Source organism: Etheostoma spectabile, chromosome 21 (genome assembly GCF_008692095.1).
Source record: "Etheostoma spectabile isolate EspeVRDwgs_2016 chromosome 21, UIUC_Espe_1.0, whole genome shotgun sequence".
Lineage (NCBI taxonomy): Eukaryota > Metazoa > Chordata > Actinopteri > Perciformes > Percidae > Etheostoma > Etheostoma spectabile.
In genome coordinates, this window is record NC_045753.1 from 9,592,176 (window position 1) to 9,620,079 (window position 27,904).

At 42.3% G+C, this 27,904-nt stretch overlaps 4 protein-coding genes and 1 long non-coding RNA gene across 9 annotated transcripts in view; 1 reads left to right on the forward strand and 4 right to left on the reverse strand.

Moving 5' to 3' along the window:
* LOC116670879 (uncharacterized) overlaps positions 1 to 2,684 on the forward strand; it is a 6,959-nt gene extending 4,275 nt beyond the window's left edge. Inside the window, exon 3 of one of the 2 annotated variants that reach the window (XR_004327150.1) lies at positions 2,374 to 2,684. This is a non-coding gene — a long non-coding RNA (uncharacterized LOC116670879). The other variant, XR_004327149.1, reaches the window with a different exon arrangement.
* Positions 2,685 to 4,139: 1,455 nt separating this feature from the next.
* Positions 4,140 to 6,360, reverse strand: hoxb1b (homeobox B1b). The gene is made up of 2 exons (XM_032501577.1): positions 4,696 to 6,360; positions 4,140 to 4,469 (listed from the first exon to the last, which is right to left on the reverse strand). The coding sequence occupies exons 1-2, from the start codon at positions 5,255 to 5,257 to the stop codon at positions 4,159 to 4,161; spliced, it is 873 nt and encodes a 290-aa protein (XP_032357468.1). The 5' UTR covers positions 5,258 to 6,360; the 3' UTR covers positions 4,140 to 4,158.
* Positions 6,361 to 6,777: 417 nt separating this feature from the next.
* LOC116670881 (homeobox protein Hox-D3) lies at positions 6,778 to 27,530 on the reverse strand. 3 transcript variants are annotated; one of them, XM_032501579.1, is made up of 3 exons: positions 27,370 to 27,530; positions 8,234 to 8,575; positions 6,778 to 7,419 (listed from the first exon to the last, which is right to left on the reverse strand). In XM_032501579.1, exons 2-3 carry the CDS (start codon positions 8,490 to 8,492, stop codon positions 6,863 to 6,865), a joined length of 816 nt encoding a protein of 271 aa, XP_032357470.1. In that variant the 5' UTR covers positions 8,493 to 8,575; positions 27,370 to 27,530; the 3' UTR covers positions 6,778 to 6,862. The 3 variants fall into 3 exon arrangements, with proteins under 3 accessions (XP_032357470.1, XP_032357471.1, XP_032357469.1); XM_032501580.1 differs by lacking the exon at positions 27,370 to 27,530 and adding an exon at positions 13,995 to 14,443; XM_032501578.1 differs by lacking the exon at positions 27,370 to 27,530 and having other exon boundaries at positions 8,234 to 9,513.
* On the reverse strand, positions 20,341 to 21,861 carry hoxb5b (homeobox B5b). The gene is made up of 2 exons (XM_032501581.1): positions 21,077 to 21,861; positions 20,341 to 20,619 (listed from the first exon to the last, which is right to left on the reverse strand). Exons 1-2 carry the CDS (start codon positions 21,666 to 21,668, stop codon positions 20,372 to 20,374), a joined length of 840 nt encoding a protein of 279 aa, XP_032357472.1. The 5' UTR covers positions 21,669 to 21,861; the 3' UTR covers positions 20,341 to 20,371.
* On the reverse strand, positions 22,324 to 25,693 carry hoxb6b (homeobox B6b). 2 transcript variants are annotated; one of them, XM_032501582.1, is made up of 3 exons: positions 24,209 to 25,688; positions 23,228 to 23,260; positions 22,324 to 23,130 (listed from the first exon to the last, which is right to left on the reverse strand). In XM_032501582.1, the coding sequence occupies exons 1-3, from the start codon at positions 24,651 to 24,653 to the stop codon at positions 22,871 to 22,873; spliced, it is 738 nt and encodes a 245-aa protein (XP_032357473.1). In that variant the 5' UTR covers positions 24,654 to 25,688; the 3' UTR covers positions 22,324 to 22,870. The 2 variants fall into 2 exon arrangements, with proteins under 2 accessions (XP_032357473.1, XP_032357474.1); XM_032501583.1 differs by lacking the exon at positions 23,228 to 23,260 and having other exon boundaries at positions 24,209 to 25,693.
* Positions 27,531 to 27,904: the final 374 nt, after the last annotated feature.

Here is a 27,904-nt window from a genome sequence, read left to right on the forward strand (position 1 = left end):
TGCTGTCTGTCTACAGCAACGCTCAACCTTCACTGCTCACTGGGAATTGACTGGAGAACCAGCAAGCGAGACCGACACACTGTCACTGGTAAAATGAACTGTCACCTTGCATTTCTCAGCCTCCTGGCACCATCGAATTGGCCGCTTTGAACCATGTGACGTGACACTGATTGAGTTCTGGTCCCCCCCCCCCCATCTTCTTGGCTCTAAAAAGGAAGAAGCCGGTTTAATTTCAAGTGTACAGCCTGCCCATGCAAAGTATCCAGACAGGGCGGCGGGCATTGCTTCCCGACCTATACTGTATCTTTACACCAGACCTTTCATGGGCGCTCGATTCTTCTTCACCACCCCTCATTATTTCATTGTGCTGCTTCGTTACGCTGCCTCTCAGCTCGTCTTGTTTTTCTTACGGCATATAGTCATGGCGGTCTGACAGGCACACAGAGGAGGAAAACTATTAGGGGTAGCCATTTGGATCCTGGAGGCAATCCCAGGGAGTATTAAGATGTTAACCCTGGCCAAGTCACTTGTCTCTCTCAGTTACTATGCTGATGGAGTGGGGAAAGGATGCAGTTGCAGGGGGACCCTGGAGGCCGGGGCTTCAGGTCGGCTGGCGCTTCCAGATCCAATAGAGCCTAAACCCGGATGGGGGATGGTTGTCAAATATGTCCCAGGCTGGGCTAAAAAGAGCCTCAGTGCCATGACAAAGGAAGAGGAGAGTGTGCCATTCATAACTGCTGCATTTCTCCACAAGGCTTCAACAGTGAAAGAACTGTGGAAATTAAATTACTAATGGCAACAATCTACAGAAATAAATAAAGGGTTTTCTTTAGTTTTTTTTCTGATTTCCAACACATTGTCACCTTCTTAAATGCTAATTCAAATTAATAATAATAATAATAATAATAGTAATAAGTATATGAATATCTAAATGCATTGTCATGTTTTACCTTTTAACCTATCAATGTGTGCACCTTGAAGTCTCCGGCTTGTACCTTTTACGAGAGCTGCTACAATTAGTCACGTAATCCGAGATTAATCTGCAATTCTTCTATTTTGATTAATCATTTCATTATTTTCAAGCAACAATGCCAAACATTTGATGGTTCCAGCTTCTCAAATGTGAGACTTTTGCTGCTTTTAATTGTCTGACACTGTGGTACGTTGACTATATTCAGATTTTAGACTGTTGGTTGAAGAAAACAAGACATTTGATGGCGTCACTTTGGGCCCTAGGATATTTGATGTTTCACAGACCAAACGACTAATCGAGATGAGAATCAGCAAATGAATCAATACCGAAAATAATCGTTAGTTTCCGCTCTGCTTCTTACTTTCCAGTGTTGGTCAGCCATTGAAGGCCTTTCTCCCCTTTGATAATAAAACACCATGATGGTTTTATTCATGAAAAGCTCCAGTTTATAAATATATTAGAATATTGTCAATGTTTGGCTCTGTTTCTTACACTTTAACGGATGCTTCTTTTATCTCTTTGTCTTCTCGGTAGAGCTGCAATGATCAGTCAACTAATCGGTCAGTTGTTTGACATGAACATAATCGCCAAATATTTTGATAATCAATTAATCGTTGAAGTCATTTTTTATGCATTTATGGCAGAAAATGCTGTTTTCAGCCTCTCACATATGGATATATATGGCTTTTCTCTGTTTTATATGATATTAAACGGAATAGCTTTGGGTTTGGGACCAAACAAAACATTTAAAGACATCCCCCTTGGACTTTGAGAAACTGGAATGGACATTTTTCACTATTTTCTGAAATTTTGTGAAGCAAACAATTAATCAAGAAAATAACAGGAAGAATAATCGATAATGAAAATAATCGCTAGTTGCAGCCCTACTTATACTAAAGTATGTTTTGTATACCAGCTAATCATATGTTGCTAACCTACTAGCTGTGTTTGATAACTAGCAATAAAAAATGACTCCTCTGTGGCATCTCTCAGATGACCAACCCCCCGTTATCCCATGAATACTGTATCTAGTTTTTCTTTGAAGCCTCGGGACCCTGCAGAGTGACATGCGACAGAGGAACTGGTAGAAAACCAAGGATGTGAGCATGGCAATAGACTTGTAAAAGAGCCTGCAACAACTGCAAGCAGCATGGGGTACAAACAGCACTGGGTTGATCTCAAACAAAATGCAGAGGGAGGCGGGCCGGCTAAAGATGTGTAAGATATCCGAAGAGAAAGAGGATGGCTGCTGTATGTCTTAACAGATCTCGTGTTTGTGCAGTCAGGTGTTTGCACGTAGTTTGTGATTATTTTTGCGACCATAAATGATCGTCCTTCTTCTCCCTCAGTGTCCATTAACCATTCTCTCTTCTCCTTGCCCTACATTCTTCACCGAGAAGGCAAAGAGAGCTACGCTGATCCGAAGGTGAAAAACATCCTCCTCCTCTTCCCCCAGCTGAGCATCTGTCTCCGTGGTGTTGGCTGCAGCACCGACTCTGACACCTCCAGATGGAGAGCCCGCTGGGAGCGCTGAGGTATTGCCTACAGAGATGGCAGGGATCACACCTCTGGAATGAAGTCCCACACTTGTTTTCTGCACCTTTCCTTTTTTCTGTTTTTGAATCTGTCACCATTCACCATATTGAGTGTCACCTCCCCAGTCCTTGGCCTTGCGACTCTTCTGCAAGCTTTTGGCTTTAAATAAAGAAAACGCATGACAACAAACCTCTGAGCCCTTTTCTAATTTACAGTAATGGGCCGTATGGTATTTCAACTGTAACTTCTATTAGTGGAACTGTATTCATTTTTAATGTAGTTGAGGGAGAACTGCATACTCATGCGGATGTATTTCAAATGATTGCGGATTTCAATTTCCTAGAAACGTCTTTTTTTAACAGGCCCTGAACTTAGAACAGTTTTTAGTCTGCATCAACCAGAACATTGACTAAATGAACTATAATGTCTTTAGTCTAAATATTAAAAGCAATACCTGCAAAAGGTATGAGAGGCCCTAGAGTTGACTTCTGCGAGCCACTCTGGTGTCTTGACAGATTGACTCTGCATTCATTTGTGCCTGAACTCTGTGTGAACCTCAGCTTTAGGAAGAAGGGCACCAACAGGCCAGTGCTGCTGGGGCAGAAACTGTGTGTGCAAACCTAACACCCAGTGCAAATATTGAAACTGCTGCCCCTTTACCATCAGATGACACTAGGTGGACAGGTCCGGCAAACGTTTATCTTGAGGTCGAAGCCACAATGACCATTAAAATGTTAAAGTAGCAACTTAGTTCCTCTGATTTTAACAGATAATGTGGTTGTTTAATGAAAATGTATAGAACTCAAATTATGTAAAATACAAGTGGATGTCATTGCAACCTGTGTCAGCTGTCTCCAAGCAGAATTTGGATAACAAATCAAGGGTGAGACCTGGCTCCCTGGAGTTTGTTGTCATGTTTAGAGCCCCTGGAGGTATTTCGAGGTGAAAAGGTCACTGGGAACCACCCCATGTGTTGCGAAAGATTCCTCTTGTCACATTATGCAAGGGGACATGGTGAGAATATTAATGGAAGTGAATATAGGAAAGAAGTTTGTATTGTGATTCAAAAACATTCATATTTACAACAATTTATTACATATATATATATATATTTTTTTTTTTTTAATTAAAAAAATTCCAAAACTTCAAAAGTTTCATTGGACTAAACCCTATACCTGCATTTGTTACAGCCAGGCCAGTTTCTTTTTACATAAACAGCAAATAAAACACTTTTTTCTCATTTGATAAACTTTATTATTACGCTAAAACATCTCAACAGTTGTTGGACAATACCCTGTAAATAAATAGTGCAAAAAACGACACTGAGTACTTCAGTGCTCCAACACAAAACAACATGGACTTATGATAACAAAGGTACAAATACAAGAACTGATTAAAAGACATTTTATAAGGTTTCTCAGAATCCAATTCATCATTAATCATAGAACTAGAAGCACATAAGCAGACAGACATACCCTGTATACTTCACAGTCCACATGCATTTTTCACAGTTTTTTATTTTTTTTTAATGGTGGAAACTGCTCAGGCCCCCACAGTCACATTGTGTGTGTGTGTGTGTGTGTGTGTGTGTGTGTGTGTGTGTGTGTGTGTGTGTGTGTGTGTGTGTGTGTTTCTTTTCAAAAGTCACATCATGGTTCACAGTCTTTTCCTTTTCCCTTTGGAGAAGTGTCAGGGCCGGAGAGTTTCTCCACAGGTGCCGGAGTGTTAACCAAAACGCAGCCCAGTTTCTCGCGTTTCTTCTGCTTCATCCTGCGGTTCTGAAACCAGATTTTCACCTGCGTCTCGTTGAGCTCCAGACTGGCGGCGACCTCCACCCTCCGTGCCCGCGTCAGGTATTTGTTGAAGTGGAACTCTTTCTCCAGCTCGGTGAGCTGCTTGGTGGTGAAGTTGGTGCGGATCACGTTGTGCTGGCCGGGGACCCCGAACTCCGAGTGGACAGCTGTGGAGAGAAATGGATGAGTGAATGGATGAAAACATGGAAGTCATGGAGCTGGAGCTGTGAATGATATGACATGTGAGAATGAATAGAAGCATGTACAAAACATTAGTTGCCAAATAGAACAATTGGGCTTCATTACATCAGCTGAATTGTATTTTTACGTACTGAGAGTCAAAATTACATTCAGACGTCTATTATTCTTAAATCTGTCTAAGGATGAACAAACCTGTTTTAGGTGGATTCCGCTTCACTTTCATCCAGTCAAATGTTTTAGAGGTTTCCTCCACATGGTCCAAATCATTCTCCCTACTTTGGGGCGGTAACCTTGTGTAAACACTTTCTGGATATTCTTGCTGCCTCTGATCTCCGTTTCCAAAATGTAGATACTGGCTGCCTGTTGCGACTCCAGGTCCACAACTGTCCCCGGTGTAGGGAGCCATGTTTGTTCCGAGGGGGGAGACTTGCGCATGAATGAAGCTTCGGTCCTGCTCGGGTGCGAGGCCGTACTGGTGATGTCCGTACTCCAGAGGTGAGCCATACATGCAGTTTCCCGGTGTTGCAAACTGCAGATCCAGGTTGACGTGTGTCTGGTGGGGGTGCAGAGGGAGGCTCGGGGTCTGGTGTGGCGCAGAAGTTGAAGCAACTAAACGCCCGTCCGGCGCGTAACTATCACTTGTTGCGCACGAGTTGGACGACATGTATCCATGGTTTAAGTTGTGGTATCCGGCCTTGGCACTGAAAATGTTTGCACCCCGGTTACACACGGGGTAGTCTAAGTAGGAGTTCATCCTTGGGCCTATTGTTTGTTCCCAACTGATCAAGACTGAGCAGTCATTAATCGGTGCTCCCTTTGCCCTAACCTTCTAGGTAGTATGTCAAAGCTGTAAAACTGCCTTCCACCCTCATATCACCTTCCTGACACACCATGTGACCCGCTAAACGCCAATGGCAAAGGACCTCCAGCACTCTGTCAAGTCTGCGCGCTCGTCCATCAAATGGCTCGCATTTACATGACAAATGCTTCAATCAAACTCACCCATCCATCTGATAAGAACACAAACATCAGGACACAGTTTCAGACAGTGTTAGCAGAGCTGATCATGAAAAATGAATGGCAAAAAACATTAAAATAATGACTATAGGCTAACATAATAACAGTGATAAGATGAAAAGTAGCTCATTATAAATATTATAACAATGGCATCCAAAAACTATAAAAGAGGACACACATTATACATTATTATTGTCAAAGATGTCAAATGTTATGCCATATTTCCATGTTGTATGTCACTTCCAACTGGTCACTTATGTTTCATGTAGTATGTGTGTTGTGTGCAATTCCTGACTGTGTCTTTAGTGTACTGCTGTGTTTTATTGGCTGTATTGTTTAAGTTGATGTGCAGCACTATGGACCAAGCTAAATTCCCCCCTTGGGGACAATAAAGTATTTTATCTTAAAAGCAAGTAATACAAAATATTAACATCTAGGTATTATTTCATCATATAAATGTCTTGATTTAAAATGGATGCTGTTTTATTTATTTTTGTTGAGCACTTATTTAGCTTCATTTTAAAACTTGAGAAAGAAAAATATCGACATTAAAAACTCGCTGTAAATTAGATTAGATTAGATTAGATTATACTTTATTCATCCCACGACGGGGAAATTTGTATGTATGTATATAAAATGTTGCTTAAATTGGCTTATTACCAAATCGTTTCTTCGGCCTCTCGTCGCCAGACTCCAAAGCAGCGCAGTGAATCCAGTGATCCATCATGCGCTCTTTTTACAGATTGACAGCTTGTGTGGCCCTCTTTGCCCATATAAGAACAAAAGACGCATTTGAGAACCATACAGACTTTTTCTGCTGGCTTCTTTTTAACATCAAGACTAAAATATAATAGATTTTAAAAAAAAAATTTAAAAAAAAAACCTCTCACACATCCATACTCATCCCCTGTCATTGAGTAAGAGTTGATGTGATGTGTTAGACCTCAAGTGCTAATTTATAGGCTACTTTTAACCATAAACGAGGAAAGTTGCCATTTATTTCAACGTTTTTGCTGCATTACAGTCGTCATATTGTAGAGGAGTATTTACTGTGGAGAGTCTGGTGGGGGAAATCTCAACACATTGTATTTATGTATGTAGCTGAAATAACAGCAGGAACATTTAAACCTAAAAAAGGGCTGCATGTCTATATTAAAAAAAGGCGTGAAAGTTAACCCATTATAATTGGGGAAAAATTTATAATGGTGTAAAAATACAAATAAATACGAGTTGAGACGAATATATCATAAAATCAATAAATAGCTACATGCATGAGGACAGATCTTCCATAAATTACATGGAAGGTTGTTTTGTGGAGAGTGGAGGAGATCACATGTTTCTGCTACAGATGAGTCAGTTTTGGAGCTTGCATGATTCTGTCCTGAGTGCAGCTTAGTGAGAAAAATGAGCCGTTGAGATCCACATTTGGGTCTGTTGTGCGTGAGGTGGTGTGCGTGTCGTGCTGCGCATTAAACTCATGCGTGAAGCCTGGAGCTGCATATTTGGAGTACTCCGCCGGGTACGCTGCCTGGGACTGGAGGTGTTGTTGGGACTTGAGCGGAGGGGAGGCCGGCTGGTAATCCCCGCCCAGATGGACATAACCCAGGCTCGACAGAGTGGGGCTGCCCGGGGCGGAGGGGGAGGACGGGGGGGTGGCGGCGAGGCCCTGCACCCTCTCGTCCTTCTTCTGCTTCATCCTCCGGTTCTGAAACCAAATCTTGATCTGCCTCTCGTGGAGGTTGAGCAGGCTGGCCATCTCCACCCGCCGCGGCTTGCACAGGTAGCGGCTGAAGTGGAACTCCTTCTCCAGCTCCACCAGTTGCGCGCTCGTGTACGCGGTGCGCGTCCTCTTGGAGGCCGGCGGGGTCGCGCTTGGACACTTCTCGTTGACGGCGCAGTCTGTGGAGACGAACAGTTGGAGAAAAAAGGGAAAGGTTGAACAGGTTGTATTGACTGAGGGGAAGCAGTGACTGGGAGGTTTGTTTTAATTCTTTTTATTATTCTCAGTCATCTTCTCTACCTGATTCCAGTCCGCACCTTGTTTACTCTCACTTTCCTGTTTTATTAAATGCTTCTGTTGTGTTAAACTTAACACGCACGCTCAGCCAACCTAACCTGTTTGAATAAGAGTTAAATACGTTAATAAAAAAATAGAAAATAAGCGTAGGAATAAAAAAAATACTAAAGAAGATTGTAGGAAATTAACTAAGAGGTATGGTGGTGTATGTGTTTTAGTGTTATAGTGTTACAGTATGGGATGTATAGGGGGATATTTCCAAAATGGTGACCAAGAGTTACTCGGTTGTAGGACTGAGTGGCTGATTTTAGACATTTTATTAGAGTTTTTCCCTTTAATCAATATTATGAGACACATTAATAACATATATATATATAAAAGGACAGATTATCATAAGGTCTTATAAAAGGTAGCCTTTATTTAATGAAGGGATGTAAACTGACATATTTCTAATTTTTCTGATATTTTAATTGTTTTGTGTTTTAAACTCCAGGCCTTTATAAAAAAAATAGTACTATGTTTTTAAAATTCTAACTAAATGATGTGATCTTAAAATGAACCTGAACCTGAGTTCATGAATATCTACCTGCTCTTTTGAAACTGAAAAGGAGAAAATATAATTTCCTCGATTAATAACAGTGGACATTAATGAGAAGGCTTGGTTTCAAAACAACTGCTGCCTCTGTCTTTACAGACCTGCGAGTCTCGTGCCTGGAGTCGGACTTGAGTGTCTGGACTCTTTCATCCAGGGGAAAATCTTTTTGCTCACAGGGAACTTGGGGTTTTGCTGTTTTGACCTCCTGGGAAACGCGCGCGCAAACGTCTCCACTTGAGCCAGTGGTGGGTGTGCGGCTGCGCACCCGAACCCGCCGACATCCTCCACCAAGGACTCGCTGAAGAAGAAGTCGTGGTGCTTCTGGGGGTTTTGGGTCGCGCTGGTTTTCTGCATTTCCATTAAATGTGCACCTTTGACCCTCTGACGGAGCGCTGGCAGCCAAATGTCATGGCAGGTTTCCAGAGAGCCCTGCAGCTTCGGGCCTGAGAGGACGCAGAATAAAGACGGAGACAGAATCAGGGAGGAGACCACACGATCCATCTTATCAACTCAATAGTATGCTGACATGAATAGCAAGCCTCTCCAGGCCCGAGAGGCCACGGAGAAAATCAGAGTTCGTGATAATAAACCCTCGAGAAAACACCAAATCAAGGATGAGCTTGTAAAATCTGAGCAGAAATTCAACATTTTTCCTTTTCTTTACCCCTAACAATTAGTGTAGACCTCACTGGCCTACAACGAGGCTCATCGTATTTTTCTTATTTTGTTTAATTGCAGCTAAAACAAATGAAATATAATAATTTTAGATTATAGAACAAGGTTATTTCCTAGGACTTTTGTTCGTCTTAAAAAAATATTCACAATAATGGCAACAAGAACATATAAAAATAATAATCAATCTACGCATAAACAAAGGCCCAAAATTAGAAAATACATTTCATAAAAATACAAAATTAAATACCTTACTTTTACCCTTTTTTATAAATAGTGTTTTCCTGAGATTACATTATTACACTAGGCCTGTGCGTATTAATAAGGAACAGCCTATTATTCACTTAATGGATGGTCCTGTCTGCAGCATTTTCGAGGGGAAAAAAATGAAATGTAACACAATCTACTAAAACATCCATCCATCTCCATCAAACACAAAATAATACAGTCCGTGGTGCAGCTGCAGCTTTTTTTTGTTTCTGCCCTGAACTGAAACTAAACGCGATTTAAAGAAGCAGAAATAACCCACCGTAGCCTATTCAATATCTTAATTAAATTTAAGTCAACAGAACAGAATTATTTAGCAGCAGTTTTAAGGGCGAAGAGAGAAGAAGAGGGAGAGAGAGAGAGAGAAGCAGAGAGAGAGAGAGAGAGAGAGAGAGAGAGAATAAAGTCTGGAGGCATGCAGCTTTCTGAACTCTGGTTGAACCGCGGCTGCTGGAGTCAGGCTCGTAAATCATAAAGACACATAACCCAGTCCGCGGCTGCATTACCTCCACAACCTCCATTCATCCCGCACTGGAACAATCCTCGCGCAAACAAACACACGCAGGCTTCCTCTCACCTTTTTTTTTTTTTCTTAGCTCTGACTTGGAAAAAAAAAAAAACAGCAACCTCCCCAGATTAGAATAATCCTGCAGAGGAAGCAGCAGCTCTGATGGTGATGTGGCTTCGCGTGCCGGCGGGGTGAAGCAGAGTGGACAGGGTTCCTGCAGCTCACACCGCCCTGCACACAGCACACAATGTCAGCGCGCGCGCGCGCGCGCGCGCGTGTGTGTGTGTGTGTGTGTGTGTGTGTGTGTGTGTGTGTGTGTGTGTGTGTGTGTGTGTGTGTGTGTGAAAAGAAAAACCCCTTCTGCTGATCATGCAAGCTCCCTTTCATACATGGAAATGGCCCTGCGATAATAAAAAAAAAAAGAAAAAGAAAAAAGAGAGACGCTTTTCCATACGGATAAATGTCTACTTTGACACCTTTATGGCAATTACAGCAGCGTGGAAACCCTAAAAGCATTAAGGTGGCTCAAGAGAGGCAAGAAAAAGGCTGAAATATGTTGGCACTGAAGCCCACGTTAAGTGGATTTAGATAAGGAAAACGGTCTGCTTCCCATCACCACTGGAATCACCCACACACGGCGAGTTGGAAACTGTATTTTCACAGTGATATGAACACACAGACATCTTTATTTTTGTGTCCTGGGAACGTGTCCAGCGCGTTTATAATAAATTTAAACCTCCCTTCTAGATGCCAGCAGAGATGCCATAAATTAGCCCGGGCAAAGAAAGCGTTCCGGATCCAGTGTGGAGTGGTTTTGTCTTCTACACACTCACATACAGAGTGCATTGCGTCTTGTTTCCGTAATGAGATTTTCTTTGTTTTTGTTTCTAATTGAAGTGAGTGAGTCGTTTTAAAGCACTGAAGAGGAGACAGACAGTGGTCAGCAGCAGCGTCCATCACAAAGTTCCTTAATGAGGCCCCGGCTTGGTTTCCATGTGGCCCTCAGCAGACTGCTGCACTGGATCGATCGGCGGTGCTTTGATGTCTCATCTTCATGTTTTGCTCCATCGCTTTGATTGGCTCTGAAAGGTAATATTTAACTGAGTATAGCGTTAATTAATGCAAATGAACATCTTTGATCTCTGAGTCGTGCAACCGTCGACCCAGAGACAACTGGACCAGAGACCAGACCTATATGTGGTGTCCAAAAATAAAAGTTTTATGTAGTAAGCTTCTTGATTTAAAGGTTGCAGAGTGAGACTTTTTATTTAGTTTAATTTTTTAAAAATTAAGTAAAATGGATCTCAAAACATAGTCCCTCAGTGATGAACATGACTGAAACCGATGCAGTCCAATGCGCCGTGCAGAATGCTGCAGGAAAACTCACATAAATCTTACTTACTGGACATTTTCAGGAGCTTTCAGCCACATCCTGTGGGTTTTATGGACGCTGTAGTTTCAACAGTTCTCACTTAAATATTATGTAAAGTGTCAAATTATAACAGAGTAACAGTAAGTTATCTCTGGACACTTTACAGAAAGAGTATAGGTCTAGAGTAGACCCCGGTCTATGATTAACAAAGACCCAACAATTCCTAACAGGAGCAGCTTTTGGAGCCACAGCGGAGAGGAAAGACCTCCTCTAAGAGGCAAAGACCTCGGGCAGACCATCTCAGGCAGACCCTCTCGGGCAGACCATCTCAGGCAGACCCTCTCGGGTAGACCCTCTCAGGCAGAGCCTCTCAGCCAGACCCTCTCAGCCAGACCCTCTCAGGCAGACCCTCTCAGTTAGACCGTCCCAGTTAGACCATCTCAGGCAGACCATCTCAGGCAGACCCTCTCAGCCAGACCCTCTCGGGCAGACCCTCTCGGGCAGACCCTCTCAGCCAGACCCTCTCGGGCAGACCCTCTCAGGCAGACCCTCTCAGGGACCACAGGGACGACGGAGCTCCTCCATGCTGCTGATGAAGACATGCTAAGCAGCTTTAAGTTCTGGAAATGTCCTCTCATGCTTTATGGAGGCTGTGGTGTTGAATTGTAATACATTATACTGAGAGAGGTTTCTAATGTTGTGTCCTCCCTAATCACTGCATGTCAATAAGTATTTAGTACAACTTTGATATACTTATTTACTTTTCTGCATAGTCTATAGTCCCCTACATTTATTTGAAACTTCATTAGTTACTTTTATATAAAATATGAGATGATGCGGTACCATATTAGCCTAATTTATCTCGAGTTGGCTCCACATTGTCGAACTACATTGAAAAGTATTTGTTGTTGTGATAAAAACAGAATATAATGTAATGCATAATGAGTTATTCTACTTTTGATACGTTGTTTTGCTGATTATACTTTTGTAACATTTTGAATACATGACGTTTACTTGTATTGGAGTGTTTTTTGATTGTTGTATGTCTACTTTTAATCAAGTAATTGCCCTGAAGTACAGTACTTGGTAACTTAAACTTGCATCAGTTCCTGTCTGAGCTCTGGTTCTGTGTGTGCTCAGCCACGGACGCCCATCAGGGGCCCATCAGGGGCCCATCAGGGGCCCATCATGGGCCCCAGGTACAAGAAAACAAACATGTAATGAAGTACTTTTAGATTGTTGTATATCTACTTTTAATTAAGTAAAGGCCCTGAGTGCTGCTCCTACCACTGCATATAAGTACCATAAATCTCTCTGATAGCCTACAGTGCTCTCACAAAAAAACCTATATAAGAAAATCAGGAATAATGTTGGGGCGGTTTGGATTCCCCAAATCTTTTAGGGGTTTTAAACTCCTTTAATTTTGTGTTTGAGCAGCAAATTAAAGGAGCAAACTTTCTGTTACTGTCTTTCATTCTGTGAACTCCCGCTGCCTCAGAAAAGCCCAGAACAAACGCAAAGATCCATCTCACCCCGGACCCTGTCTGGGGGAACCTCTGCCCTCGGCCAGACCTTGTTCACGACAAGTAAACACAAACACCCAGAAACCAGTTCTCTCCAAAACATCTGCACGTAATGCTACTTGCGTTTGAACGATTAATTGTGAATTGTGAAGTGAATGCCTTGCTTGGGTTTTCACTTAGTCTTTTTTTACTTCTTTAAAACCTACCACTTTTATTTCATAGGGACTTTTCGAGGCTCTTTTATATTTATTTATTCCCCTGTTTTGCACTGATGTACAATGACAATCAAGACTATGCCATTGTTTTTTATAAGTCCCCCCCCACCCCCCCCCCACCCACCCATGTCTGGGCTGAGCCCCCCAAATTTACACACGTGGCTCCGCCCCTGATAAGTGCTGCTGTCTTAAGAAAACCTCTAAATCCTCCAGTGATGTATGAGGCAGCCGGAAAGAGAGGAAGAGGAAGATGCAGACTGACATGAGGAGTTAGTGTACAGTGTGAATATGAATTATTGTTTGATCCCTGTGTGGCCTGCAGTGGGACAGTTATTATTCACATAGGACTTTATCCCTGAGCTGCACTTTACATCCCGCCTCCATCACCACGGCGAGCTCCACATTCTTCAGGCTGCCTGTCGATCTGTGATGGACATGTAACCCCCACCCTCTCCCCCCCCCCCCCCCCCCCCACCCCTCCATTCAGCCTGCCGGCCTGCTGACAAACCTCCCCTGTCAATTAGCTGCAGAAACCACGTGTCCACTGGAGAGGAGTTATAGCTCTGGATTAATTCAAACACAGTCGAATCCACAGTAGAAGCAAAGTCCCACAGCTAACATGAGCAATAAAGTAAAACAATGCATCATAATAACGATAAATGACATGGGCCTCCAGTTTGAATAAAAAACAAACGGGTTTGAAGAGCGAAAAAAACACTAAAGAAAATTTTCTATATCAAAATCAGAATCAGTAAGAAATCATCAGTCTATTTTAACTAATAAATACGATATAAACAGTATATAAACACGCAACAAATGGTTTTAACACACTATAATGTAGTTATTAATCGGTAATTAATGTGTTTGTCATCAAATATAACTCCTGAAGCGGGTGTATGATCAATTATAACATAGTTCGTATGAAGATTATGTTGTAATAATGTAACCTAAAAAAAGTCTTCGTGGGAGAATTTAATAGCTGACAGATACTGTACATTAATAAACACTTGAAGGGGGTAAATGAAATAGTTTAGAGTCTACTTTCACAGATAACTACTTCATAAGAAAGACTTATAATTATAATGTTAGAAGTGGTTTATAGACACGCTACATCAATAAACACTTAAAATGTCCTTATTTATATCTGCTTAAAACCTCATTAAAGTGCCTTATGATTAATTCATTTACTGGTTGTTTTCGCCTCATGCTCACAGTAAAGTGTCTCGGATTATTCCCTCAAATCAAAAGCAAACTCACCCTCTATTTGCTTATCGTCACAGTTATAAAAATATTGAATTAACTTACTTTTTTCATCTTCTCTCCAGAGTCTCCGTCCAGTAAAAGCCTGTTGGAGCCGTTTGTTGAGGATCTCTCCTCACATTTCCCTGGAAAAGTAAAACTCCTCCTCGGCCAAACAGGCAGCGAAGTGCAGTGAAACGAAGATAAATGGTGTGCCGAACAATGCCCCGCATTGAGGGGCTTGTCCCGCAACCTTCACAGATGTCATATTCTCCAGTAATGTGCAGCTAAAAGAGAGAGAAAAAGGGAACACTTCAACTATCGCATGGACTCTGGTGAGGGCCTGCAGCTCTGCGCGTGGACGCTCCAACACTTGAAAACGCACGTTACGAGGAAAACAGAAAACCCCCAAATATGCAGCATTATTTGCCATGAAATATATGTACAGACGCCCAGAAATCAATGAGTGTTTTCTCCTCGTGTTTCTCTTCCCCTCGAGGTGAAGTGGCATCACCTACATACTCCCGAAGACGCGAATTTGTGGCTGCTGCTATATTTACACAAATTCGGATCTACAGGGTATACATAGATGACAGGTTGTCAGCCTCTGCCTGCACGAGGACAGCAGCTGCAGCCTCCTTAAACTGTTAAACATCTAAATAACAACATCCACATTAAGGAAGCTTTTCCTTTTTAAAACGTCATCATATGTAAGGGATCTCTTTCTAATGATGCACCCTTTATAAATGGGTTATATCTTACTATTAACTGCTTTATTAATGTTATTAAATCATTCAGATCCGTTATGAGACAAAAACACATTCTGGGTTGCCAGGTTGTGAAAAAAAATCCATTTCCATTGCATTGTGTATCCATGTCTGTTAGGTAATAATACAGTAATACATGTTGGTTATCCATTTATAAATGCTCTGGGGTTATTACTTTCAGTTTAGCCATCAAGTCTGCCGTTACAAATGCTTATACGTCTTTAATAAAGTGGTTTTAACCTTTCATCCCAGAAGTTGTTATTATGCTTAGAAAGGAATTATAAAGCATGCTAAAAAAACACATCCCAATTTGGTCAGATATAGCCTATTTAAAAACTACATGACCTTAAATAACTTGGTGGTCATTATAACCGAGTTTCATCTCTCTTCAGGCTCTGGTGGAAGAAGAATTCAGATTTTCTTTTTTACCTTATTAACTTAAGCAAAAGTACCAAGACCCCAATGGAAAAATACTCCATTACAAGCTAAAGTTAGGGTGACCACCCGTCCCGCGTAGCGCGTGCGCGCACAGCGTTTGAAAGCCCAGTTCACCGTCCCGCAAATTGAGACCGTGTCACGCATAATCAATGCTTGCTCAAAAAAAAAGTTGGTCGCTCTATACTTGAGACCCGAGGCAGCCAAACGACATGGGCTCGTTGACATGAACTGCGCCGGTAAAGTAGACAGAGCAGGCGGCCGCACCGGGGGTGGGGGGGGGGACACTAAAAAGCTGCGGTAAAGTCGGCAGTTTCCAGCCGATTCCAGAACAGGAAGTGACTTTAACCTATGGTGCGATTCCGATTAATAAATAATCAGACCCACATATCAGCTGGAACAGTCTCTAGTTTTAATTGTAGCTCTCAAAGTGCTCTACATGCGATCTGATGACTGATTTTAATTACAACACACTGGAGATGATCTGTGATCTGAACGGATTTAGTCTCTCTGACTTCTAAACGTCACTATCAGCCAGAATGTACAGAATATGTCTTTATCAGACAATAGTTAAAATCCCTCCGATTCGTTGTCATGACAGCGGGCACGTGCATACCAGACACTGGGAAGGGACTTTTAGGAACGCGCTTTCTCAATTCAAAAACTGGAGAAAAGAGCCCGAGTCTGAGCAGTCTGAGACCCCCCCACCATCAGTTAAAAGAGAAGGTGGGTACAGGAAGACTGGGAGAACTCTTTAGTTTTAAACTGTTCCGTGTGTTGAGCACCAATTCCTGTAGTCCTATAATTTTATATATATGTATTTAAAGTGAATAAATTGTAATGAAAAAAAATTAAATAGCTAAAGTAAATCGAAGTGGAAGTGCATCTGTCAATTATAATAATTGTATGAGATTTCAAAATATTAATCTTTATTTAGAAAATACACGGTTCTATTCATGAGCTTACATCAGCAGTTACACATGTTCAGGGGCATAGGGCATTATTAATATACTATGCAAGGTTGAGAATGGGTAAACCAGTATTAGTGAGCCTGCCCGTGGGGGGGGCACCGCTTCGCCAGGCAGTGTCCCACATTGTCCTCAGAAACATACCACTTGTCCCCCCTTGGGCTTATTAGCAGGTGGTCACCCTAGCTAAAGTACTGCATTCAAAATCCTGCTTAAGTAAAAGTAAAACAAACCACTTCACGTATCAAAAGTAAAAGTACTTGTTCTGCAGAGAGGTGTCCCCTGAGAGTGTTTGAGTGTCTACAGCTGGAGCTGCTGCAGGTGGAGCTGGTTTGAACTACTTCAGGCTGCAGTTAGCTATTTTAGTTCAGGGGTTCCCAAACTCGGGGCCAGGCCCCTCCTAAGGCCTGCTCGTTGGTGTTTTTGTGATATATTGAATAATTTGACCTCGTTGGGACTCATCTTGTTATTTAAACAAAACAATTTGAGAGGTTTTGAGTGGGAATCGTTGGTCTCGTTGTAACTGGTCACACAACCCACGAAGTGCGTGATCTTTAAACTTTAAAAAAGGAATCCTCCTTTTTATGTAAAATTTTAAATCTGAAAAGTCACTGAAACAGGCTTTCAGATAAATGTTGTGTATGAAATAGTAGACCATAAAGTATCATAAAATAGAAATGCTCAAGTAGTCAATACTCGATGTTGACTGAATACACTTTCCTCTGAGCTGCTTTAGAATAATAGAAATCCAGTCTGATCATCAGACTCAAGGACCTGAACAAAAAGGCGGCTCCACCCTCAGAGAGAGGTTCCCTCTCGGCTCAAAGTATTCTGGAGTCAACTTCAAGGCACAGGCTAAAATACTGTATTTTTCCTCTTTCTTAATCTAAAAGTATACAGGCTGCAGATAAATGTAGTGGAATAAAAAGATGCCTCTGAAATGGTGGACTAAAAAGTATAAAAAAATGGAAATACAAGGATCCTACAACTAGCTGAAAATGGCACCAAAGCACTCATGTACACAGCTGCTTTATGGAATAATAAAGTGTGTATGGAGTGGGACCTAGACCTTCTCTCTGTAAACCGTCCTGAGATATCTTCTGGTATGATTTAACACTATAAATAAAAATGAACTGAATTAAAGTGAGAAGGAATCTGATCAACAGCCTAAACGAAAAGGCAGCTTGTCCAAAGAGAGTTTCCCTATCAGCTCAAAGTGTCCCGGATTAAAGGTTCATTCCGCCCACTCAGCCTGGACAAAGCTACAGAGATAACTAATAAACACGCCCGGAGTGATACTGGTGTTTCTGTGTTCTGCTCTACATGCTCCACATGATAAGAGTCCGAGCAAGGGGGACGAGGGAAAAACCCATCCATCATCAGCCGGGCCGGTCTGAGGCGCCCTCTGCTGGCAGCACATCCGCACTACATCTCCCCACTGCACGCACACACATCCGGCCAGATGTTGGACACATTCAAAGGGACTTTTAGTTTCATGTGGTTCAACGTTATGATTACATGGATGCGTTAACATCCACGTGCGATGTGGCGAGAATTTTATTTACATGTTATTTTACCTTTTTTATTCTAAAAGAAACACATCTTCTTCATTTACATTTAACTGTGGGACACATTCGGAAAAGCTGCATCGGTAAACAGTGATTAAATAGATTTAGTATTTAAATGATGACCCATACACGGTTAAAGATATGTGTTTGTAATGCTTTATGGGGGGGGGGGGTCTGGTTTATTCGCTGTACATCTCGCACCACGTTACTCAAAACGAGTCTCGCTGTAAAGGAAACAAAAGAGGGGATTCTGTTCCATTTACGCAGCTGGTTTTTTTACATTGATTTAGCACCAAATCCGCAGTATCTTATTTTGAAATATATAAGAAATAGAAGCATTTAGTATATCATCTCGAGTGCAACACAGCACGACTCCCCCCCCCCCCCCCCATCGTGACAGTGCAGAGTGTGGCAGCAGCGCGCTTCCTCCTCCTGGAGCATCTGCGGCTGCAGATCGTCTCCTGACCCGGCGATGATCCCCGCCGCCATGAATTATTCATGGATACAGATTACCCCTATCAATATGCAATACTCATTACGCTGGTTAAATTGCCACTTAATAGTTATGAATATGAGGAAAATGTCTGGGACACATATAGCCCACCACTGGTTTTAACTTTTTTTTTTTTTTTTTTGCACCTGAAATGAGTTTGAAAAGACTTTGAAAATATTGCACAAGTCTCATATAACCTTTTAGTTTTTTCTGGGGATAATGTCATTAGGTTTAAGAAGAAGAAGAAAAGCAGCAGACACATAGCCTGCAGATGTCCAGATGTTAAATCAGTGGAGCCTGCGTCCAGCTCAGGGATGTCCGACACTTCACCTTTGGCCGCGCGGTGACTTCGGGACAGTTCGGGATGAATCGCCTCAGGACTTCGCTCAAGTTCGTTGCGTAAAGCCTCCAAATAGTCTTTAAATCTTTAAGTCTAAATGATTTCATAATGAGATTCGGGGTTTTTTTTCCACAAAACATTTTTGTGTTGGCAAATTGAATCACTTGTCTTCTTTCTTTTTATTTTAATGGGAGAAACCCTGATGAATTCTGCACATTGTTGAGCAGAAACGAGCCTTTAAAGCGTTTTTTTTCCCCGACGTTTTAATTAAAAAAAAACATAAAAAGTGTCAAATAATTGGAGTTTTTCTGCGTTGGAGAAATGTTGAAAACATTTTTTTCTGAAATTGTAGCAGCAGTTAGTTAGGAAGCAGAAGCTTAAACTTAACAATTTAAAATAAACTGTCTAGCAGCCCCAGTATTTCTTTATAGAAAGCTGTTTTCCAAATTGCCCATGCAGCATCTTAAACTAACCAAACCTAACTGGTCAGTTTCCTCCCCTGCTCCAGTCCAGCCTTTCCAGTCCCATCCACGCAGTTAAGCCGTCACTTTCATTCAAGGTTGTGAATTATATAGTACATTGTCTACTCCCCAAAACCATAAAACCAACTTTATGGACCTCACGTGACTTTTCACAGTCTGTAAGTAATATAGGTCTATACAATCTTTGGTAAGAGGGGATTTTCAACTTCAGCCTTTGCTTATGTACCTGTAAGCCAAAGCCACTTTGTGTTTGGGGGGATTTTATCACCAACATGTTTCCCACAAGGCAAACACGCATCTCGCTGCAGAAGAGTCAGAGGAGGTAAGTTTGAAATAAAAAGTTAGATATTTCTGTTAATTATCTGCTGCAAAGAGCCAAAAAAAAAAAAAAAAAAAAAAAAAAAAAACGTCGCCTAAAATCTTTGTTGTTCTGGTGACACTGGTATACTTCTAACAAGTTAATCATCAGTGTAACTCGGCTCAGAGGAGACGCACAAGTTGTTACGCAGCTGCTTTGACCAAAAAAATAACAATAAAACTGATCTGAATTTTGCATTTCTTCCAATTGATATGACAGTCGAGACAAAGCAATTGAGAGAAACTTTTATTTTGAAGCGCTATGAGTTCACTTACAAATACAAAAAGCTTATTGGCGAAAACAGCTCACATCACTGCCTATCCACAGAATAACCTTTGCACTAAAAATTCATCACATTGACAGGTTGAATACATTTGCATTGCTCATAATTATTCTAAACAATATTAATAATAATAATAATAATTATAATAATTATAATAACACAATTTCCTAAAGCTACACACTGGCTTGAAACTTTATGGATCTGGCCACAAGATAACCATCAAAAATAGCAGTAAAACTTCCACTAAAGCGCGTTGAATGGCCCCGGAGTACATGAGGTTTACATTCAATGAAGAGCAGCATATGGTTTGGAAACTTTTTTTTTTTTAACTGTACAATGAATTTACTCCTGTTAGACCGTTAAGAAGTCACAATAAAGAGCTCAAGTTGAAACACCTTCGAGAGAGAGAGAGAGAGACAGAGACAGACAGAGAGAGAGGGAGGGAGAGAGAGAAAGAGAGAGAGAGAGAGAGCAAATGCATGAACAGTCAATACCCCCAATAATATTTACATCTTATTTTTCCAAATAGGACATCTAAGCTATCATAGAACAACAACAGGAAACTAGAAATGGCATTTTTAAGACGACAGAATACTTCTTTTTCTATCACAATAGCATGCTGCAAGGTGCTCCGCTTTCAAATAGCTTTACAGTACTCATGGATTCTTTTGTATTTCTTTTTTTTTCTTGTGTTTTTTTTTCAATTATGATTATTAGTATTTTTTTTGTTACTCTCCCCCAAAAGTTATTCAGTTGTGGAAGGCGCTGCCTCCTGTTACAAGACTCATGCTTTTCAGTTTATTGTCCTTCTTCCACTTCATCCTGCGGTTCTGAAACCAGATTTTGATCTGTCTTTCGGAAAGACACAGGGCGTGCGCTATCTCTATCCTCCGCCGCCTGGTTAGGTACCTATTGAAGTGAAACTCTTTCTCCAGCTCTAGCGTCTGGTACCGGGTGTACGCGGTTCGGGCCCTTTTCCCATCAGGTCCAGTCATATCTACAATTTAGCAGAAAATCCAGAAAATTAGCAACTGCACTGAACAACACCAACAACAAAGGACGGTTTTACTGCCAGACTTTTAAATGTGGCTTCACCACGAGGATACACAGAGGGGTCACAACACGAAATGAAGCAGGGAGGAATCATGCACCCAACACGACACATAACAACACTCACACACGGTTATTGCTGCCTTTCTTATCTCCAGCTATTGCCGACAGCCAGCCTGCCTCTTGCACATTAAAATCCACATTTCACAACCCATCCAATCTCAGGCTCCAGCGGCAGTTAACCTGAACCCAAACAACCCCGTAAAGACTTTTCGAATAACGTCTTCTTTCCCCCAATCACCCACACCGAGCTGCCCACTCATGCAACACTTGACAAATTTATGGCACACCGTCCGCTGGCATCCTTCAGAACTAAATATTATTAGATGTGTAAATAAATATACCATGGCTTATGTGCAGTTTCCGCATCCAGGGGAATATTTGTGGTGATTGGCAATCGTTTGATGTGGGAGCGGAGGAGGTGGCGCTGGGGTCTTGGTGCTGCTGCGCCCGAGGAGCCGAGCTGGAGCCGCCGCTGCTGTGCGCGCCTTCCTCGGTCTCTGAGGCGACGGTGGCGTCCTCTATCTCCGTGAAATGAGCGTTGTTGTTAGTGTTGAGATTGTTGCCGCTCGAGGTCGAGCTCCGGTCAGAAGGAGGAGAGGGGCTTTTTAGTTCCAGCGGCTCCCGGTTGGCCGTGGCGCACGACGGCGGCACCGGATCTGGGGAGGAGAGCGAGCAGTTGGGTGTCTGTCGGTAGCGGGCGTCTGGCGCGAATCCCCGGGCATCCTCTCTCACGGCCCCGAAGTGGCTGCCGGTGTTGGTGCGGTTCACGGTTAGGTCCATGCCATTGTAGTTGTAGCCGAAAGACCCGGAGTGCATGGTGCCTGGGTCTCTGAAGGAGCCGCTCACAGCGCCGTTAGTCCCATAATTTAGTAACTGATAGTCGGAGCCATTTGGATAGCGCCCTGAGAACGAGTTTACAAAGTAAGAGCTCATTTGCTTGGATTTTTAAAGCCTCGATTTGTAGATCTTTGTCGCTATAATCCTGTGTGCTTGCACGATTTATGGATGCAATCATGAATTATAAGCAATGAAGCCCTACTGTACTTTGCCAGGTATGCGGCCAAATATGGGAGAGCGTTCGGGAATCACGTGCCTTTGTTGACCAGTCGTAAATCCTCACTGATGACTTCAAGAGGTAATTCATGCTCCATGGTTACAAATGATGACGAAATAATGGTCGTTAGGCTCCAGTCAATGGTGCCACCCCGCTGCGCCGCGAGACCCGCGCAGGCAGAGAGCGCCATCTTCCGGACAGAGGCGGTAGTGCCCCGCCGGGACGCGCTGTCAGGCCCTGGACTCATCCATCATTTATGTAACGCGCTGATAATATAGGCCACAAAAGGCTCAAGTAGCACGTAACTGAGACGTATCAGCCACACTGCCGTCAGTTTAACGTGTTAGGAGTGTCAAACAGGAAATTATTCTAATCTTTACGCAGGTTTTATGTGAATGTAAAGGCTTATTTGATAGGTTTATTGAGACTCAAGCAGCTCAGTACCCTAACAATAAAAATAATATAAGCACTACTATTGCTAATAATAAAAAATACCTTTTTTAAGCATAAATGACGCCACAAGATTTTCCAATATACATCAAAAAGCCTTTATTTCTATGTACAATTTCCTAAACAAAATATTGCACACAATATCCAGAGGTGCATTGAACACAAGGTGAACAACAATAAATAACAATAACATTTCTGATCTGTACAGATTGAAGAGTCAATGGCACAACAAGCTTAAAAGGACTATTATAGAACAACTAACACCACAAGATGTTCAGTAAAGGACAAAAAGCCTCTTTTAATATCATAAAAATAACAGTAATAAAACTCAGTAGGCCTACGATAATGAGGTAACAACATTGTCAAAAACTAAACACTAAAAAGTATTTACATTTGGCGGATTTTTGCATAGTCCCCTAAATAAAATCACGATCACAAGGACGAACAGAGGAGGACCTGATTTTAACCTCTAATGCAGACATTATCACCGTGCAGATACCGAATTTAAGTCACTCTACACGTCTCTAACTTGGGATTTGTAGCACTTTATCTACAAAGAAATAATACATCATTTTATGTTGGGAGTGTGCGCACAAACACGCACACACATGCCTTTTTATTCAGTGTCCTTTTAGCTCTTCTTGTCCGCCTGCTGCTCCTCCTCCTCGGGTGTCTTTGAAGGATTGAGGAGTTTGTTCTCCTTTTTCCACTTCATCCTGCGGTTCTGAAACCAGATTTTGATCTGTCTCTCCGTCAGACACAGCGCGTGGGAGATCTCTATCCGGCGCCTCCTGGTCAGGTAGCGGTTAAAGTGGAACTCCTTCTCCAGCTCCAGAGTCTGGTAGCGGGTGTAGGTCTGTCGGCCCCTGCGGCCACTGTTTCCAAATGGACCTGGAACCAAAACAACAAAAACCAAAGAAAAAAATCATGAATTAATGATAAAATGTTTGTCTCGAGTGAATTTCCAAAGTGTAGGAGAAAAATCTACCTGAGAGTGCACTCGAAATCTGTAGTGGTGTGTCTGAAAAATACAATAAAGTGGTAATTTAGCTCCAAATCACACTCTAATAACATTTAAATATTATATCTTGTTGTTGATGAAGTAGGGAATTATGATAGAGTAATAAAGTGTACTTTATCGTGGGTACTGTTCCCGATATTATTACACCTCTTCCTAAAAGGTGCGCAAATGGCTTGTATTCATTTTGTTTTAATCTATTGTATAATGTTACTATATTTCCAGTAAGTATGCAGATGGCACGTCTTATACTGAGTTTAGAATTACCTGTATACATTTTATTCTAAAAAATTAAAAAACAAAAAAAACAACTTATAAATGAGGTCTTGTATAGGCTACAATGGGAAGAAGCCTGGTGCGTAAAAGTGCCCCCCCATGATGTGTTTTCTCCTTTACGACAGCAGTGTGTTGTTCTTTAACATTACAGTAAGGATGTACAGTCCAGAGTCAGACTGCGCACTGATAGACAGAGCTTGTATAGCGTCTTTTTTTTGAGATTTTAGGCCTGAAATGAAATTGAATTGGACATTTAATCGCTGCTGAAAGTGTATGCGATACTTAAACTGAAAAAGACCCATTCCGGAGAGGCAATGACACTAAAGAGCTTTAAGTTGGAGCTTGGGGGGTGTAGGCCAAGTCTGTGTGTGCGTGCGTGTGTGCGCGTGCGATCGTGTATGTATGTGATGATGTAGCCAAAGCCCTGAAGGCGCATGGAGATTCGTATGCGCAATCACAATAATCTCAAACTCTAATTTTGGCTCTGTAATCGTGTAATTATTTTCCGTTCCTGTTTCTAAACGTCAAGTAGATTACACATCAGTGCGAGTATGAAGCTCCAGACTCCACGTCTGACAGGTAACGTCACTCTGTGAGGCTCAGGAAGCTCACAGAGAGCAGGACTCTGTCACCTCCAGGCTGCATGACAACAACAGAGTTGCAGTTTGTACTCACCGGCGGAGCAGGCGTTCATCCTCTGCATCCACGGGTAGATCAGGGTGGAGGACTTGTCGTCGAGGCTGCTGCTCATACTGACAGCCTGCTCCGGGCACTCCGCTTTGCGCTGCTCCTGACTGACAAACAGCGGCTGCTCGTCGCGGCTCGAGAAAGCGCACGAGCCCTCCGCGTCCTTGTAGAAAGTCCCGACCGGGTTGTAGTCGCAGGGCGCTCCGCCGCCGGCCCTTCCGTAGATGGCCGCGGCCGCTGCGCCCGTCTGCTGGTAGTAGGACGCCGGGTAAACCTTCTCCTGCATGTTGGCTGCTCCATATGTGGCCGCGTTGGAGTAGTGTCTTAACGGATCGGTGTATCCCGAGGAATATAACGGTATCTGACCCAGGAGAGAGTCCTGTCCTCCCGGCAGAGACACGGGAAAAGTTGAGTTAACAAAATAGGAACTCATTGGGTGGACAACGGGGTGTATATACTCCGGAGGAATATGATTTGTTGTCTTTTATAGTCCAAGTGGTTTTGCCATTACTTTATCCGAGATTTGGTTTTTGCTGAAAGGGGGGGTTGTGAGGTGCCACTGAACACAGAGGGGAAGTGTACCAGCTGATCAACCTCTGGCCAATCACCGTCGTCTGCGCTTGCACTATTGCACCCATGGGGGGCTCTTGTTGCGCGCAGGGGTCCCCGCTGAATCGAAACGAAGCGCTCGAGCCTGTCGGTCTTTACGCACGCTCACGCGCGCACGCACGCACTCCGAGAGAGGCTGCGACTCATAGAAACACATCAACACTAAAGAACAACATATAGAACAACTGTTTGTATAATAACTTCGTTCCATGCAAATAGAGTCCAATAAAGCAGACGGACTTCTCCCCCCCGTTATAAACAAGCCCGCGTGCACAAACTCTCTCTCTCCTTCTCTCTCTGTCTCTCTCTCTCATACACACACACACACACACACACACTTTTACACACACACTTTCACGCACGCACACGATGCAAAAAGAAAGAACAACATCGCAACGAAATGCCAAACACTTTGCGCATTATTTCCATTTACGCACAGATTTCTGGCCCCCTCTCTTTCCTCCTCTTCCTCTAACCTTCACTTCCATCTTGAACTAATAAATAATATATAATAAACGCACGAGTCAAACACTGTCTTCTCAACGCAGCTGCCAGCAATCCTAATGATGAGTATCAATTAATCCAAATCCACGCAGAAATTAAACGCGTCACTAATAATGTTGTTGTTTTACGCTTCTTCTTTTTTTAAAAGACGCGAGCTCGTCCTGATTTTTTGATTCAACACCAACTGGGACTGAAGATGACGTGCAGAGGTCACGAGGGAGGACACGCGCTTCCACACAGATCATCACCTTCATCCTCATCATCACCTTCCTCACCCGGCCTGATAATGTGGAAACTAGTTCCTCGTTTTTAAAAAGCTGCGTGAGTATAAATGTGTGAAACAAGTCTGAATCCGGATTCAGTCACCTTGCAATGACTGCATTTAAAAATAATTAAGTTCATCAATTAAGTGGAACTATTATTATTATTATCGTTGTTTAACTCTATTAGAAGCTATTACGTCTCAATTAGTATTATAATAACCTTCAAATGAACTGTCTCTTTCCGCAGTAAAAACCCTTTTCATAGTTAATTGTGCAATTTTACAGCATTTTCTTGCAACAAAATACTACTATCTATTATGTTATAATTTATGAATGATGTTTTTGATTCCATAAAGACTTTCTAGCTTTTTAAGTAGCTTCCGCTTTTAGAAAAGTCCCCCTTTTAAATAATGAATGAAAAACAAATAACGAAAAAAGAAACTGTTGTTAAAATAATGTGCATTTTAAATGTATTTCAGTGTTTTGAATGACTTAGACAGAAAAACAAATATTTGTAGGATATATATAAATATATCATACTAAACATACATAAGGGGGAAGTGTACCCACATATAAATATACAATTCAGTTTTTCGTCTCGCTTTCATTTGAGATCCAGTTCGCTCTTGATATAAATCTGCTTTTTTTTATTTTGACAACATCCGTTTAGAAATGCTTTTAAGTTAAATGTTTTAATTAAAACATATTAAATGTCTGGCTTCAATAATAAGTAAACGCCTCTTTAACAGGCCGCAACCCCCCCCCCCCCCCCCCCCCCCCCCCACACACACACACACACACACACACACACACACACACACACACACACACACACACACACACACACACAGCTGGGCTTTAGGAAAGTGCAAATAAACAAGCCCACAGGTTATAAAACTGTACATAAAAGACAAAATGAAAAGAAAATTCCATGTTTTTACTAGATCTGATCTTATTTCAGTGTTTTAAACCCGCAGGCTCAAACACGATAGACACAGAAATCTGCTGCAGAGGCGCCGGAAACCCAAAAATGTGTTTACCGTGGTCATCATGGACTTCGTAGTTTTTGCTAGAATCACAAAATTGCCTCAATCACAACAAATATTTGTCCAAAAGTATAAAAGATTAACATATAAAAGATTAACATATAAAAAAGTCAAAACAAGTCAACGAGGCGGCGCAGTGTCAACCCGAAAGCATTCCGACTCGTTTTTAAGAATAAAACAATAAAATGAGACAATACCAAAACAGCATAAAGCAGAATTAAGTCCATCAGAAGAGTAGAAGGTGGATAGAGTTAGATTTTTAAGAAAAGCGTGTCTCAGCGGTAGGATGGGGCCTGTAAGTCAATCATCATCCTTATCATCATCATCATCATCATCATCATCACCACCACCACCACCATCACCATCATCCCAGTCTGGTTTGCAGCAGAAATGCCTCCTGGTTACATCGCCTCGTTAAAGGCCTCAAACTTGCAACATCTAGGGTAGTTTTCACTCATTTTAGCGCAGATATCGGGTCTGTAGCTGCAGCATGTCACGGGTTAAACACACGTCAGCAACTAGTTTGGGAATATCACACTAGTGTAAGAAAAGATAGAAGAAGAAGAAGAAGCTTTGGATAATTGCCATTTTTTTTCAGACTGATCTTCCCATTCTCAGTAATGTAAACATCAGGCCTACAGTGACAGTTCAGCCACAACAGAGCTGCAGCGGCGCTCTCGTGCTGCTGGAGTTAATCGCTGGCGTATTAGAAACATGGTGCCCTTACCTTTGTTGATAATCCATCATTGCCTGTGCGCAGAGTGCCACTCCGCAGAAGAAGACTCCTCTCGCCTCCTCTCGAGTCTTTTGCCCCCAAAATTCCCCACTTTGTTCAAGTGATGTCATTGCAAGTAATCCCACCATCCAGCAGTGTGATGATCCCTCATTTTCAAGAACATATTGCCACACACAAGCACAGCCACCTTAACATGGCGCACACAGTGAAGCACCTCGCGGAGGCGCAGTCGCCCATTTTGGATTAAGACTAAATTACGCACGTTCACCGCGTCTCACACCAACACTGCGTACGCGTGTTGCATAAACACAGAGCCAAGAAAAAGGTTGTGTTACTAGTGTTAAGTGAATGAGCAGTGGGAAACAGCAGCTGCAATATAACCTCATGGGAAATAAGTTCCCATTCCTGCTGCCCACATGACTGCCAGCGACCAATCCCGGAGCCTGGCGAGTCGTAAACTTCCACGGCAAAGTTGTAAATTTTCATAAACAGCAGCCTTTTTTGTGCTTTAGACATGCTTTCTCAT

Bases quoted from the DNA above. Each gene is read 5' to 3' on its own strand.
- hoxb5b (XM_032501581.1), bottom strand. From the start codon at position 21,668: ATGAGCTCTTACTTTGTAAACTCGTTCTCAGGGCGCTATCCAAATGGC. The intron at 20,620-21,076 runs GTATATTTATTT...GCTAAATTGTAG, and splicing joins GAAACTGCACATAAGCCATG to ATATGACTGGACCTGATGGG.
- hoxb1b (XM_032501577.1), bottom strand. From the start codon at position 5,257: ATGAACTCCTACTTAGACTACCCCGTGTGTAACCGGGGTGCAAACATT. The intron at 4,470-4,695 runs GTTTGTTCATCC...TTCTCTCCACAG, and splicing joins GCGGAATCCACCTAAAACAG to CTGTCCACTCGGAGTTCGGG.
- hoxb6b (XM_032501582.1), bottom strand. From the start codon at position 24,653: ATGAGTTCCTATTTTGTTAACTCAACTTTTCCCGTGTCTCTGCCGGGA. The intron at 23,261-24,208 runs GTGAGTACAAAC...TGTATTTTTCAG, and splicing joins GATGAACGCCTGCTCCGCCG to ACACACCACTACAGATTTCG. The intron at 23,131-23,227 runs GTAGATTTTTCT...TTTTGGTTCCAG, and splicing joins GATTTCGAGTGCACTCTCAG to GTCCATTTGGAAACAGTGGC.
- LOC116670881 (XM_032501578.1), bottom strand. From the start codon at position 8,633: ATGGATCGTGTGGTCTCCTCCCTGATTCTGTCTCCGTCTTTATTCTGC. The intron at 7,420-8,233 runs GTCTGTAAAGAC...TCGTCTCCACAG, and splicing joins TCCAGGCACGAGACTCGCAG to ACTGCGCCGTCAACGAGAAG.